This window comes from Sebastes umbrosus, chromosome 20 (genome assembly GCF_015220745.1).
Source record: "Sebastes umbrosus isolate fSebUmb1 chromosome 20, fSebUmb1.pri, whole genome shotgun sequence".
NCBI lineage: Eukaryota > Metazoa > Chordata > Actinopteri > Perciformes > Sebastidae > Sebastes > Sebastes umbrosus.
This window is the reverse complement of record NC_051288.1, coordinates 4,194,571-4,211,437: the sequence shown is the minus strand read 5'-3', so window position 1 is coordinate 4,211,437 and position 16,867 is coordinate 4,194,571. Positions and strand designations below refer to the sequence as shown.

Genomic DNA, 16,867 nt, shown 5'->3' with positions numbered 1-16,867 from the left:
CCCCATTAGCTGTTAGCTAGCAGAGCTAGGGGCTACTGTTAGCTCTGTTAGCCAAAAACACCGTAGGACTCCCACCAGCTCTACTCCTATCGTCTCCTACCAAAGACGTGCTCCGTTATAGCAAAGAACATATTGACAAGAAGTGAAAATCAATTGTTCGTTCCATTGCAACATCAGCGCCCAGCAGCAAAGCTACGCTCCCGCCATTTTGGACTGAAAGCAACGACTGGACGCCAGTAAAACACCCACCTAAAAAGTGCCGTACAAAAGGAAAACAAAATTATTTCTATTCTATTATCATATTCTACCGAAATGGCCTGTGTTGAACAATAACATATTATAGGTATAGTTTCTGTTGGCAAAAAAACACCAGAGTTTCATCTCTTTGCTTCTATACTCTTTGGTTGTAGTCAATATTCAGTTCAGTTTGTCAGTTGCCAAGCGATAGTTATACATACATACATGCATGCGATTGTTTTACCTAGGCGTGCAAATCAAGAGAGAAACTAGCTGACACAAGAGTTCAAACTGAAGCAGTTGGCTGGTTGGTTAAGAGTAATGAGGAGTCAACAATCAATGACAATATAAAACAGTCAACACAAATTTTTGTTAGTGAAGTATGTTTTCAAAAAGTGTGAATCACTGCACCCACGAGAGATCCTTGAGCATTCAGTCATAAATGTGCTCAAAAAATATTAGGTTGATGGGTCCAGCAGTATGCGAGATTAGCCGTGGACGGACGGACGCACGCATACACTCGACCGAATACATAATCTCCTGGCGGAGAAAATAGGCTTTCTGCTGCCCCCAAGTAACCCAAAAATGTATTTGTACTGCTTTAAAAGCTGCAATAAAACCTAAATTTCTCTGTAGGCCGATCTGTTAATTACTCTTACTCACTAATAACTGATTTAATTCAATTATATTATATTTATTCTCCATATTAATTGAAACATTTTTCCTTTAGTATAAAGCGCTGCTAAAGACATTCTAGTTTTAGTTGTTGCATGATGCTTTTAAATTGAATCAGAGGCATCTTAACCCAGACAAAACAGAATTCAAGAATGTCGGACATCTGCACACAATATCTGCGATTGGTGACTTTAGCCTAAATATATACGTATTTGACATTTAAAAACTGAAGTCAGTCAAGTCTTGGGGAAAAACAATAGCGGCCAGGGCTGTGGTTCCAGAACTCTGAAAGAAAGAAAGAAAGAAAGGTTAAGGGGAGTGGAAGAGGGGATTTTTTTCTTTTCAGCACCCTTTCGAATCAAACAACACAACACATTGTTTTGCCTCCAGGTAAAACGACACATACAGAAGAAATATGTCTGTAGGTGGGTCGAGCTGGAAACAAACACAAATCATTGTTGTATACTGAGCTGGTGTTATGGGTGGAAGTGAGTCACTGTGTGGGTGCCCGGGTGATGACTGACAACTTTTTAATTTATATACAAACACACACTGTAGAGACGTGACCAAACACACTTGATAGTGTTTTTATTAGCTTTATGCCCTGTGATGCCATAATTTGTGTGAGGTATGTCATTACATGAATCTGTTATTTTAGTTCCATTCAAATCTACAGGACCACTTGGAAAGTGTTCAATACAGACAATAAGGCAAATCTAACCCAGTTGTATGTCCTATTTCACGGGTGTTTTGCTGCTTTTGAAGAATCCCTGTCTTGTTATTGACCGTGAAGTTACATATGACGCAGGCATGGTATATTTCTGGTGTGATGACGGCAGAGGAGGCACACACTCGTTTTGCAATGACACGGATTTGTCACACATTAACATTGCGTGCAGAGAGTACAAATGCTTTTACACGCACTGTGCTAAAAAAAATTATCTCGTCCAAACGGGGGTTTACTTGCCTTACCTCTTTAGGGTGAGACAGCAGGTCAACGGTAGATGTCACATAGAAGTGGTGTACATCATCTGAAAGCTGGGAACCTGAAGATACATTTGAGATGTAAGTTGTTCTAGTCATAAATCAGAAATAAACATTAATTAATTAATCAATTAATTAGAATAAATTGTGAAAGTGTATAAGGCTTTAGAACATTACGATAGAAGTATATGATGGTCATCCCCATGCTCTATTATGTCTCATAACTTGTTACAGCAATTTGGGGGTTGATACCATTTGTTACACAGATTTGCTGCTAAATTTGACCATTTTTTAACACTTGAGAATTGATAAAAATGATCAATAATCCCTCTAAAATACCACATTAAGCTTTTATCTATGTTGTGTGTGCACAGAGAGTGCACAGTAGATTTTCTTGTGTTATTACAGTCAATAGTCCAATGCCAACATTTCCAAAATTCTTGCTTTCTACAATATCTGGACATGGCAATACAGTATAGTTAACATTAGGGAAAGATCAAGTCAATGGCAAATAAACTATAGTTAAAATATGGTTATAGTTAGGCACATAAACCTTGGTTACGGTTAATAAAAAGAGCTAACTGCAGGTCTGTGATGCCTTGCTTCATATAGAGCACACCATGTCTGCGACTGGCACTGAATGTTGGCATTGGACTTGCAGCATGAAGTCCCTGTTTTGAGTGGAGCTTGCGTGTTGTTGACGTCCACAGACAAACTGGACGCCCGTTCAGACTGAGCAGTCATCAGAGGTTTGTTCATCTGCTCAGTATCTGAGCCAAACAGACAAGTCAGGAAGTTTAGAAGCGGAGGAAACTTGGCCAAAGACTAATTTCTGGTCGACTGCCAAACAGATTTCACTACTATTTTGATCCAATTATGTTTCGTAATCATTCGTTTTGGCAAGTGCAAAATGTGGATAAATAACAGCCTTTATAATTACCCAGTTATCACAGGAAAAACTCTACAAAAGCAATGCTTTCAGACAAGATGCATCCATCAGATTTTTTTAATTGAACTCTTCATACAGAATAACCTTTGCAGATTAGATATTGTTTGTTAAGTAGGCCTGTCAATTGATTTAAATATTTGATCGGGATTGTCCATAGTTAAACGTGATTAATTGCAAATTATTGCACATTTATCTGTTCAAAATGTACCTTAAAGGGAAATTGTCAAGTATTTAATACTCTTATCAACATGGGAGTGGACAAATATGTTTGCTTTATGCAACCATAACAAATATTGTCCAGAAACCCTCACAGGTACTGCATTTAGCATTATAACATATGCTCAGATCATAACATGGCAAACTGCAGCCCAACAGCTGTCAGTGTGTCAGTGTGCTGACTTGACTATGCATGTGATTGACTTGACTAACTGCATGTGATTATCATAAAGTGGGCATGTCAAATGTCAAATATGCTGAAATCATAAAATGGCAAACTCGCGCCCAACAAACAACAGCTGTCAGTGTGTCAGTTTGCTGACTTGACTATGACTTGCCACAAACTGCATGTGATTATCATAAAGTGGGCATGTCTGTAAAGGGGAGACTCGTTGGTACCCATAGAACCCATTTTCATTCGCATATCTTGAGGTGAGAGGTCAAGGGACCCCTTTGGAAATGGTCATGACAGTTTTTCCTCGCAAATATTTAGCGCAAGTTTGGAGCGTTATTTAGCCTCCTATGCTAAATAACTAGTATGCTATGTATATAGCTAGTATGACCTGGTTGGACTTGGTACCAATGGATTCCTCCGGTTTTTCTAGATTCATATGATGCCAGTATCTTCACTCTAGCTTTAGAACTGAGCCTGCTGCAGTCTAAAAATTACAAGTTGCGCTAATGCGTTAAAGAAATTAGTGGCGTTAATGCGTTATTATCCTGTTAACTTTGACAGCCCTAATATTAACTTCTTTAATACAATACCAAAAGCACTATGAAAGTAACAAAAGCTGAAGATCCATTCAAATATCTGGAAGTGGAGCCTCTCATTCAGTCTATAATGGACCACACACCAAGCTGCTCACAGTGTGAAGAAATACAAAAATAAACTGCCTTTGTTCATCTTTGTCTCGGGAGTGGACTGTCGACCCGTTCGGAGACCATTCATTGCTAATGCATGCTGGGATATGCTCCATCCCTTTCGGAACCATGCAAAGGCTAATGTAGAAAACGTAGGAATGACACACTGGCAAGGTTTTGTTCCATTCAATGACACAACTCTAAAATGACACCCAAGAGACGGCGCTCAGCTGAGCAGCACAACGGATCTCTGGCACACGCTGAGGTAAAGAACTGAGCATCTAATTAAAAGAAGACCTCAAAGGACCCAAGACCCAATGCTGTGGGATTATCTAACATCCTGTCCTGTTGACACTATGGAGGATGATTGCACACGATTGGCTACATAATCTACTGTACAGCACTGACACGTATAGGGTCAGAGGGTTATGTTGTGGCTCCTGTCAGGACAGTATTTTGGTGCAAAAATGAATAAGGGAAGGAAGACAAAACAGAGATAGTATCGCATTCATTTATGCTTTTGGAATTCTTTATCAGCACCACAAACATGAGACAAAAAAAATGCTGACATACAACTGATACACTTGCAGTGTTTGTGCAATGGTTGACTGTTTTTTTGCCGTCATGCAGCTTCATTTTAACAACAACAACATGGCTATCAGGTGGGTGATCACATGGAACCGAAGAGTTCCCCCCAAACAAGCTCCGAGCACTTGTGAAAGACAGCTGACCCATTGACCAGTTAGTGGCGGTCGGAAGTATGGAGGGAGAAGCAGAAGGCGTGACTTTGAAAGTACACCAGGTCACAAACAAGCCTGCAGGTCGATGGGTTTTATGCCAAACAAAGAACGGATGCTACAGAGCTGCAGGGATGCATGTCAAAATACGTGTGCTCCGGGTTCCTCCCACAGTTCAGTGTGAAGTGAAAACTCTACCCTTTCATCCGAGGCATGCTGGGTAGGCTCTAGTTCCCTCCCTAACTCTGAAAAATAATAAGCATTCCTACGTCTGGGTTAATGCTTTTCCTCGGTCGGGCCAGTGGGTCAGAAACGTACTTGCCCAAAGTCAATTTTTATTGCCCCTATACAAACTGTTTTATTTGAGGTCGTCAAATAACAAAAAAAGACCAAAAATAATTATCATATTTTATCTTTATATGAGTAAATGAATCTGGAGTTTCCACATCCTCCATGGCCAATGCCTACTTGCGCTTCAGCTCGAAACTTTTTCTTTACCCGCCGCCATTTTCTTGCGAGTGAACGATCGTTACTGCGCATATGCAGCTCTCAACAGAGATGAGAAGGAAAAAACTGTGTTTAATTCTTTTTTACATCAGGCCCAATTGGGCAAGTGAGTTGCTAGATTTACTAGTATGACATGGCATTTTATTTGCCCCAGGCAAGCGGGCACTCCTTATTGTTGAGCCCTGTATGTTTCTTATTTTGAATTTTCAGCAAGGTTTTTTTTTTTTTACTAGGTTGACCCTTGATAGCCTTCTTTAGTGTTTGATAGATACAGGCTCAGGTTTTCATTCTCCGCTACGAGAGCTGTAGTGAGATTCATTAGCAATGACAATGTAGTCAATACAAACACCAAAATGAGGCATGGACTAATGGGCATCAAGAGGCAGATGTTGACATTTGATAGCGAACAGTTTCCCATGTGTCTATTTATATACATTTATCCTGGTATAATGAAATGGACTGAGGGCAAACTGCAGTCTAGACTCCAGATTAATGTTCATATTTAGCTGCTTCTTTGTGTGTTCTTAACTAATGTGATCAGTGGAGAGAGGAAATTACAAAAAAAAGAGCACAAAGGGAGTTCATCATGTTTAGTTTAACTGTCCCATACTGACACAATGTCAAGCCAGGAGGTTCCAAACTTCTGCTAAAAGCTCTCATGTGAGTTCATGTGACTTTTGACAGCATGGGCCTAACGCTGTGTTCACACTACGAGCGACAAAGGCTACAAGTCATTTTCAATGGAAGCCGCCAATGACGTGAAGCGACAAACTGACGCCCGACACTTGCTCCAATGACGTGAAACGTCATCCAATCATATGCTTTTGTTTCATTTCTGGTCCCCTTCTCTCTCCCCACCATTCCTGTTCCGTTCTGTCTATAAAAAAAAATGTGTCTCCACGTCCTCCCACTGTACAAAAGTGAAGCCTAAATATCCCGGATACGGGCTGCCATCTTGAAATTTTTACACCATTTTTAGTCTGCGCAGTAGTGATCGGGGGGGCATCGGTGGTATTGATGTCCCGCCCACACAACCACCCCAGCCAATCACGAGCCGAGCACGGCCACAGCTTGTTAGCGTGAGCCACCTAGCTGCTACGTTAGCACCACGTTAGCCGTTTGGCTAGAAAGACACAACAACTCACCATAATATCTCTATTTTATTACACAGACTCGTGACGGTTATGGAAGGTTCAAGTTACATATCCACTCTCGTACAATTCCCGAGCCTCCGGCTGCGTGACTACTTCACTCAGAGCAGCTGTCAATCATGACATCACAGCCCTTTTTATAGCGTCAAATAACTAATTAAAACCAAACTTGTCCGAAAAATGAACACTTGAACATACTGTCCATCAGCGTGATAAGAACTACCTAAAATAATTTTTGGGAAAAATGTATTTGACTTAGTTTGGCCCATGTCCCATTCGCTAACATGGAGGAGGCGGGATTTATAACCTATACTGCAGCCAGCCACCAGGGGGCGATCCAGATGTTTTGGCTTCACTTTTGGGAAGCTGTCATGTCGTCCATCTTTATATAGAGTCTATGAACTGCGGCAACGATTGTTGAGCGGCATTTCAACTGCGACTCGGCGACAATGAACAAGCTTTTAGTATAAAAACTAAACAAAGAAAATCAAATCCACCTTTAATTGCACCCAAAAAAGAGGACCATTAGAAGCACCTTGGTCATACTGTTACTTCTTTTTAAGCGAGGTGGAATAAAACAACACACACAACCCATGGACAGAAACAAGCATTTCAGACCAGGCACAATGACACAGCACTAATGAACATCAGCCATAATACAGGTTCAGCATACACCACTTTGTTTCCAGAAAGCACATTAGCAGCAACAGGCTGATTTGTAACTGACCTGCCAAAAATAGCCAAAGTGGATTCAAACATACTTACAGTGTGTTTCAGTTTACCATGAGGCAGAGCAATGCAACTGGCTAAGTTCAAGTTTTGTTTTCTAAAAATGTTCAATTGCTAAATACACCTCAGACAAAATAAGTGCTTGGATGCATATATTCTTTTCAGCCAAAACGCATTTTTAAAATCATAAATGACATGCTGAAATAAAAACAAATGGATTTCATTGTGTTGCCTTAGTTTTGTTTTTTTTAAATGGATGAAATGGGCTTATGTAAACAAGCTAAAAAGACAAAATATAACAACAATAATGAATACCTATATGTGAATTGTTGAGGGACGCAGACCTAATTGGAAATGGCACAGACCATGACCAGTACTTATAAAAATGTGGTGAAGGGTATACGTCTTAAAACTACTGCCGTGTATCGGCTTTTGATTAATTGACTTTCTCATTTTTGTGTATTTGCAATTGAGCCAGAAATTAATAAAATATGTTGTGTTCAAAATAGCTTGACTGACTGTGTGAAAGTGGAGCACGTAAAAACAAGACATAACAATATAAGTCATCTCTCTTTTTTGGACATTTTAACATTGAGAAATTAGTCACACGATCATTTTTTTAAAATAAAATCTTCCCCAATAAACTCTTTTCTACCTTTAATATTTTAATTATATTCAGCATTTTCCAGTGACTGTTGTTTTAATATATCTAACACTACTGAGGGTTTTGGCAACGTGCACATGTATGCGTGCAATTCTATTTTTTTCTCGTCGGTGTATCCATTAAAGGGATAGTTCAGGTGTTTTGAAGTGGGGCTGGATGAGGTACTTATCCATAGTCAGTGTATTACATACAGTATTTTTGCCATCTAAAAGAAAGGCCCAACTAAATTAATAAATATTAGTTTAGTTGTTTTTGCTAGTTTACATTGCCATGAGACAGCTGTACAGTCTATGTTTCTGACGGGGAACTGAAGCCTTTATATACGCTCTCGCCAAAGCAACCAGACTCCACTGAAAAAAACTGTTATTTTACCTCGCAGAACACGGGGGCTGCTGGTCTACCGCTGCCTTGATTGGTTCGTTTGTTTGTTTGTTCGGTGAAAATATTATAAATATAGCGTACACTTAAACTGGTATTGTTTTTTTTTTTAGGTCAGCCTTTCTTTTAGGCGGCTAAAATAGGTTTTGCTGCCGGCCCCGTCCACATTGCTTTGCTTCCGTGCTGGTACGCCTGTCTGTTTCTCCAAACTGGTGGCGTGCTGACCATCATCTACTGTAGGTAATACACTGACTATGGATCAGTACCTCATACAACCCCACTTCAAAACACCTGAACTATCCCTTTAAGATGCATAGATCATTGTGAAACAGAGGAAATAAAAAAGCACCATATCTGCTCTTTACAAAGCTTCAGAGATATCTTTCTACATTTACATGACAGTGGTACTCGGTGACACATTGCAGTACTCTACCAAAAAGTACATGTGGAATGATGACCTGCTATAACAGTTAAAGTGTTTGCAACTTACAGTACATATATGTAAATACTCGCCAGTGCCTATACGACTTGTGGAGAACATTTTTGTAAATGTCAGTGTGTAGTGGAGTGCTCCTGTGCCACCGACTCATTAATGCAACACAATACTGGCACATACTGATTTGTAAAGAAGACCATAGTTAGACCGCCCCAGTGGTTGTCCACAATAACAACCCAAAAAGCATCCAGTATGCAGACACAGAGCTGCTTACTGGGTATCCATTTGAAATTCAATGTTTTGTTGTCTCAGTTTCTTCAGTGAAATTGGTGGAAAGGTTGGAAACTTCACTTCACACTCGGTCTCAGAGTGCCCCCTTGTGGTCAAACAAGTGAATGTCCTCTCCCAACTGAGAGCAACAAGTGCCTGCTTTGTGTAATATATTATTGTTCATTTGCCTCTAAATATTTTACCCTCCTCCTTTTCAGAAATTAACTCTGACATCGCCTCTGCAAGACAGCGTTCCCTCCGTGCCTCGACACCCGCCAGCGTGGCCGATGACAGTGACCCCTGAATCTTTCACTGGCCGGGAAGCGAGGCCGCTTGGGCTGGGGTTCGTTGGTGAAGGAGCTCCTCACTGCCTTTTGCTGTCCAGGATGGCCCTCCAGTCGTCCGACCAAGACTCCAGTCGTCTCTGGGAGGGGCAGATGGAGAGATGTTTGTTGTGGCAGGCGGTGAACAGGATGTGCTCCCACGTCGGGTTGGGCTCCACGCCTGATCAGGGGAGACATGTTGTGTACAAACGTTACATAACTGACAACCACCCATATTTCAAACCGCTGCTTTAGAACAACCCCAGCAGATCATCCTGGCTAACAGTGCGCACACTGTGGCAGCTGTCTTGAAAGGTGTAAATGAGGCAGTGATGAAGACGTACGCAAATAATTAAGACACCCACATGACATTACATGAACAGGATTATGTAATCCTCTTCCCTTTTTTTTTGCTTCCTTCCTTCTTTCTTCACTTTGAAACACACTTTCATGCATGCTGAACGCTGTTCGTGTTAAAGTTATTTTTAAAAGCATATTTACATTTTGATTATGTCACTACTTTTATGCCAGTCAATGATCATTATAAACAGCAGGTATGTTATCAAACCTCAGCTGCAGTTTTTCAGATAGCCATCAGGTGCATATTTTATGCCGCATTTCCACTGCATGGTACGGCACGGCTCTATTCAACTCGACTCGCTCGTCTTTGGTTTTCCATCAGCAAAAGTTCTGAATAGTACCTGGTACTTTTTTTGGTATCACCTCGGTTTAGGTTCCAAGCGAGTTAAAGCACTGCAGACCACTGATCGGTCAGAGAGAATCGTCCCAGTGCGACACACAGGACATCCTGCACAAACTCACCATTTCTACATAGCCTAGCTGCCGTCAATAGCAACCACAGTATTCACTTGACCCAGATGGAGAAGTGCAGACGTTCCTCTGTTTGCTTGCCGATGAAAGCATTCAGTGAGTGTCGCGTTGAAGATGATGTCACGGCAGTTTCACGGTGCGGCGCCGTGGTGATCAGCTGACAATCCCACCTACACTGAGAGGGTACTATCTGTAGTGGAAAACCGAATCAAGAAAAGGGCCTGGTACCAAAAGGGAGCGGAGTTTAGTCTAGCCATGCAGTGCAAATGAGGCATTACGCAGGCATGACAGAATTCCTTCAATCCTGATTTATCGCAAATTAATCCCACATTTTTTATCTGTTCAAAATGTACCTTAAAGGGAGATTTATTATAAGTATTTAATACTCTTATCAACATGGGAGTGGGCAAATATGATTGCTTTATGCAAATATATGTATGTATTTATTATTGGAAATTAATTAACAACACAAAACAATGACAAATATTGCACAGAAACCCTCACAGGTACTGCATTTAGCATAACAAATATGCTCATATCATAACATGGCAAACTGCAGCCCAACAGGCAACAACAGCTGTCAGTGTGTCAGTGTGCTGACTTGACTATGACTTGCCCCAAACTGCATGTGATTATCATAAAGTGGACATGTCTGTAAAGGGAAGACTCGTGGGTACCCATAGAACCCATTTACATTCACATATCTTGAGGTCAGAGGTCAAGGGGAGCCCTTTCAAAATGGCCATGCCAGTTTTCCTCGCCAAAATTTAGCGTAAATGTGGAGTGTTATTTAACCTCCTTCGTGACAAGCTAGTATGACATGGTTGGTATCAATGGATTCATTTGGTTTGCTAGTTTCACACCAGTATCTTCACTCACTACACCACAAACTAAAAATTGCAAGTTGCGTTAATGTTCCAAAGAAATTAGTGACGTTTTAAATTAATCTGCGTTAACGCGTTATCGTGTTAACTTTGACGGCTCTAAATTATGAATATTATTACAATACAGAATGTCCATTTTGTTATGTAATTCATTGACTAAATTTCAAATTAGCAGACATACACACAAACAGTCCCCCTCACCTAGAATGTCCGGCTTGTCGTCTATGAGGATGTCTCCGGAGACTACTGTCTTGTCTCTGGTCAGGATGACGTGCTCCAGAAAGTGATAGCCAAAGTGCTTCTCTATCCAAGAGTACTAGACAAACACACACACACACACACACACACACACACACACACACACACCAAATGAGATTGAATTAGAAAAAGGAAACACAGAAGTAATATTTCCCAAAGGGAACAGAATGGATGTTGTTGTTTGGCAGAAGGCTCACCTTCTCATGCGGGCAGTGTTTGTAGTTTTTTATAGGGCTGGTGCAAAGAAAGACATCTGTGCTGCAGACACAAAGGGAAACAACAGTGGAACAAATTAAAAGCATACAAACAATGTTTTATATGCCTGACAGACACACTGTTTCTTTATAACTGGAAGCATTGGTTATTTTGGAAACAGGCAGTGGACCTTCCCTAGTAGGAAAACAACAAGTGAAAGACATGAGATCAGACCATATGGCCGATTCCCCTGATAAGAAAACCGAATCATTCAGGCACTGGTGGCTAAAGAAAACATTCAATTCCACCAGGAGAGGAAATGTAAACATACAGTTTCATAACTACGACGGCTATTTATAGACGTTATTCCACCGTGTTGTGTGCTTCTTAGAATGCTGCAGGAAATGGCGATCACAGCCTCCTCCACGTTGACTCCGATTACACTTGACTCAATCAAAGAGGTCGTTATCGATACAGATGCTTTCACCAAAGCACGTAGAGTGCACCACTGTTTCTCAATATTACGGCTGTGGATGAAGTAGCCTCTGAAACAGCAATCCAACAGGATTACTAAACCTCTCCATCAGTGACTGCTCATCAGTATCCAACATGGCAACACAATAATAATCTGTCATAATTATCAGTCCATAAATTCCATATGCCAAGTAAAAAAGTGTCTCATCGTGTGATTTTAGTTGCTGCAGTAAAGAAGGAACCTCATCATAGAGTACCTGCTTATAGCCAGTAGTTAAAGGGCGGGGCCATCTATGTTCTTTTCTGTTTTTTTTCACTCAGCTGTTAGCAAAAAGCAGTGACGTAGGTTAGCAAAGTAAGCTGATCAAGAAGGTTAGGAATAATGTGAACGCTAGCACTAGCTGTGTAAAAGTCAGCTGTGCTAAGTTTGGAAATGACTGTTAGTTCGATTTTGAGGGTTATAGGCTATACTCCCATGTTCTGTGAGAGTAAAATGAGTTAAATTGTTGTTTTTATCAATGGAGTCTGGTAGTTTCAGTTCCCCGTCGCATAGAGGTAAAGCGGCTGTGGACGGGAGCAGCAGAAAAACATATTTTAGCAACCTAAAAAAAATCTATATCAGTTTAAGTGTACGCTATATTTAGAATATTTTGACCACCTTACCTCGCCGTCAGACAGCCCTTTCTGGCGGGGAACTGAAGCCGTCACCCTCTCTTCAAAGCCACCAGACTACATTAACGATCAGTTAGTTAGTTTGTGTTATTGTGTGACTTTCGGATCCGAACTAACGTGGCGTCCTGTCTGCTTCTCCAAGCTGGGAGCGTGCCGACCGCCATCTATGTTACTGTATGTAATAGGGTTAAAAGGGCTTGGGAAAATAGCATTTTTACATAAAAACATATGTACTTCGACCAAAATCTGAATGTTTGGATTTGAATACATAAGGAACACCACTGGGAAACTACAGAATGATATAAAAACCTCAACAAAAAAGTGGTGCCATGCTTTGTGATACATTTCCCTCTCATGTTGATCACCCTGTAAGCTCTGAGTCATTCTGGTTTGTTTTCTCTTCCCCTTGTGAACACACTTCTCACCATGATGTTACTCAGACAGTCTGTATCACATTGTATTATTACACCAGCAGCAGCTGAATCAGTTTATATATTAGATGAGTGAACCTACTTATCCATCTTGGCCATCTCCTTGACCGCTGCCACTCCTCCTGGCAGCGGCTCCAGTTCCTTGAAGAAGTCCTTGGACTCCCAGATACTGACGGCTTTTTGCTGAAGTAAAAAAAAAAAAAATGTAATTACCGCCTTGCAGTTTTATGCCTCCGCCAACTAGTCAAGTTGCAGTTTCACATCCAGTTTGTCCAAAATGTCATCATTTCCTCAATTTATCCTATATGAAATTGTCATATTTATCATATGCATTCTTGAGTTGTGGTCAAAAACGTGTTTTGTGAGGTCAAAGTGATCTTGACCTTTGACCTTCGACTACCAAAAGCTAATCAGTTCATCCTTGAGTCCAAGTGGACGTTTGTGCCAAATTTGAAGAAATTCCCTCCAGGCGTTCCTGAGATATTGTGAGAATGGGACGCAGATGGACAACCCAAAACATAAAAACACACATCGTATTGTCCGGCTCGACAGGATCCGTCATTTCCAGACTTCCCATTCATTGTCTCTGTAAACAGCCGTGCAATGCATTCTGGTAGTGCAGCGTTGCGTTTCGAGAGACGGAACGTCACGTTGGCCGCTCCTCATTTGCATAAAGTCGATGTCTAGGATACATTATGCAAATCAGGGTGAAGCCAGACTCTCGGTTGCCCAGAGGAATAGAAAAGCTGATATTTGAATGAGACTGTACTGTACAGCTCTCTTGAATGTTTCAATAATGACAAAGCAGGAACAGAGAAAAACATCTTTGTGCTCTATTTCTTCTTTTGTGCTCATGTAACCTCGTAATCCTGACCTAGTTAACAATTTCGTGACATATTATATTTGCATGATATAACACAAATTAGACATATTTTAGATAGCTTTTAATGTCTTTAAAAAAAATGGAATGAGTGGGCATTTTTTGCACAGTTATCCAAATGATGCACTTGGTAGTGCAAAATGAGTAAACATGCAGACATACTGGTGTAATATATTAAAATAAAAGTCTCAAAGTCTGTTCGTTGGTTTAGAATCCGACCTCATCACCATCCAAAGTCTTTGAGTAAATACGTTTTTCCACAGAAAAAAATATAAATATTATTGTGACATTCACCCACTTGACTATGAAAATCACCTTAGTGAGTCTTTATAAAACTAAATAAAAGAGCATCCATTAGACTCTTTAACTACAGGCCCGTGGCTAACTGAGTAACATATGATGACAAATCAGCATCAGAATTAAAATACATGAACAAAATACCCTGTTCAGTACCCAAGCAGTCAAGAAGAGACTCAATAAGATACTGTAGGTGAGGCCAAGGGTTATAACACTCTGAGACCGCTCTCTTGGTACCATTTATTACACAGATTTGGTGCTAAATTTAACCATTTTTTTACCACTCGTGAATTGATAAAAATGATCAATAATCCCTCCAAAATACCACATTAATACACAGAGACCTTGAGGAACATTATAGGAAAAGACTTGCTGTGATTTGGTGTCAAAAACTTTTGACATTTGGAGATTTCTGCAAGAATTGCATTTTTTCGGCGATTACATGGCGAGCACTTCTGTTGTGTAAACTGCTAAGAAACCCCCTTACTGTCAATCTACCTGGGAAAGCCATCCATCCTCTGAATGCTCTAGGTCTCTAGTTTGTGTCTGTAAAGTTTCATGAGGCTGTGATTATCCTAGAGGTCACCACAGGTCATTTCATACAGTACGATCAGGATCTCACTGGACTTAAACCAATACGGAATTATAATTTTTTAACAAATTTTGTTTAGTAGTTTATTTATTTTATGGGATAAGAGGATTGTTCATGTTTCCTAATATTTTTGGACAGCCTTAGACCATAGGAATAACATGTATGAATTTTGAAAACAGGTGTAGTTCCCCTTTAAATTTTATTTCTTCCTTGCATTTTGTCATGCCAGATACTGCCTACTTTTTTTGTCCCCTCAGACATTGAATGAAATTAATAAACAAAATATAAAATATTGTGGTTGAACTGGTCAGCACTGTGCAAATGCATATATGGGACATTTGGTGGGTGCATGTTGGGTAATATCAAACTCTCCAGAGTGAGATCTGCCACTCTAACCCAGTCTGTAAATGAGATCTAATTACATTCTGTTAAAATGTAACTGGGGCCCCAGGGGGAACCAGCTCTAGGGGCCTCTGGCTCTGCAGCACTGCAAATGTGAATGTCATTCATTATAACCTAATACTATTACACATTACACAGTAGTATGCATGTCCACTCACACACAGGTCAGTCCTCAGCTGGCCGTACTGATGCGACACCCAGAAGCCTCTCCGGTCCTCCAGGGGGATGTAGGGATCATCCGGATACCGGGCCCGGTACTTCTTCAAGAACCCCCCCTCGAAGTCCGCCAGCACCCCGTCCACGTCCACCAGAACCCGCAGTCTCTTACCGGAGGGACAGGAGGAGGACGACATGTTGACGACGATCCTCTTAACCGGATCACGGAGCAAAGTTCTCCCTCTTCCGAGAAGGCGTGTAGCGCTGAACACTACTAACATTGTAGACTCTCGATCTGAGTGGCTGGCTGCTGCTGTCACTACCGGTCACCCTCTCCGGTCACCCTCTCCTCCTAACGACGGTGGAAACACTGGATCAAGTCCGCACGGGAGTCAGACAGTTTAATAAATACTGCAGCAGTAACACCGTGTTGTTTTCTCAACTTGATTGTGTTATTTGTCTTTTCACTGCTAGCTTAACTTGACCAGTCAGCTGCAGCGAGGCTAACGGCCGGTAGCTAACTTTAGCCGATAGGCTAGCAGCCGCACAGCAGCAGCACACAGGTCAAACCAGTGACATGCCTTTGGCCACAGTGAGAGGGGTGTTTGCATCGTTTGTCTGTCAGTGTGTATTATTAACTGCCCCGGCAGCTACCCAAAGCCTTTCTCTCAAACGCACAGCATCTGTAACATCTGGCTTGTTGGTGCTACCTGAGCAATAAACGAGTAATACACAGCGGACTGGTACTGCGGCACCAAGGAGAGGAGAATCTCTCAGCAGTGGACACACTGTACAGCAGAGCTGGCACGCAGCAAAGATATTATACAGAAACACGATGGCTCACTCCTCCGTTGTTTTGTGTGAGGGCCATGTAAAGGCAAGGCAGCTTTATTTGTATAGCACATTTCAGCAACAGGGCAATTCAAAGTGCTTTACATAAACATTCAAGAACATTGCGACAAAGTGCAGAAGAACATTAAGACATAATTAAAACAGTTATAAAAACATTAAAGATTAGAAAATAAAAAAACAAGCTAAAAATAAAAGCTAGGATAGAAGCTAAAATAGAGTTTAACACACAAGAGTAAAAGCTGTAGTGCAGTATAAGATAATTATCTGGTTTAATAAAAGGCAGCAGCAGCAAACAGGACAGTTTTAAGCTTTGATTTAAAAGAGCTAAGAGTTGGAGCGGTCCTGCAGGTTTCTGGGAGCTTGTTCCAAATATTTGGTGCATAAAAACTGAATGCTGCTTCTGCATGTTTAGTTGTGACTCTGGGGACACTAAGCAGGCCTGATCCAGATGACCTGAGAGGTCTGGATGGTTCATATAGGCACAATTTGCATTTATACAATACTGCAAATTTGAAAAAAGAAAGAAAGAAAACATTTTACCATCCACTATTATTCTTATAATTGTATTATTATTATTATTATTATTTATTTTTATTGAGGTTATTTCTGCCTAAATCTGACAAATAATAGCCAATTCTGAGTGCATAAAGTGACATTTCTGCAATTCTAAAAATCGATTGATTGGACTGATGAGAGGCAACACTGTAATGAGCTGTACATAAAATGCATGACTTTGTTGAAAATTTGTTAAAGTATAAGTTTAATTTTCTATATTTGTTGTATGTTTGTTGTATTATTTCTGTTTTTTTCTTTCTTTTGCTCATCT

The 16,867-nt window shown here is 40.7% G+C and overlaps 1 protein-coding gene across 1 annotated transcript; it reads right to left on the bottom strand.

Annotated features, from left to right (window-relative positions):
- Positions 1-8,308: 8,308 nt before the first annotated feature.
- Positions 8,309-16,012, bottom strand: LOC119480045 (5'(3')-deoxyribonucleotidase, mitochondrial-like). Its single transcript, XM_037756119.1, has 5 exons — positions 15,192-16,012; positions 12,945-13,045; positions 11,288-11,348; positions 11,034-11,148; positions 8,309-9,298 (listed from the first exon to the last, which is right to left on the bottom strand). The coding sequence occupies exons 1-5, from the start codon at positions 15,468-15,470 to the stop codon at positions 9,159-9,161; spliced, it is 696 nt and encodes a 231-aa protein (XP_037612047.1). The 5' UTR covers positions 15,471-16,012; the 3' UTR covers positions 8,309-9,158.
- Between the last annotated feature and the right edge of the window lie 855 nt (positions 16,013-16,867).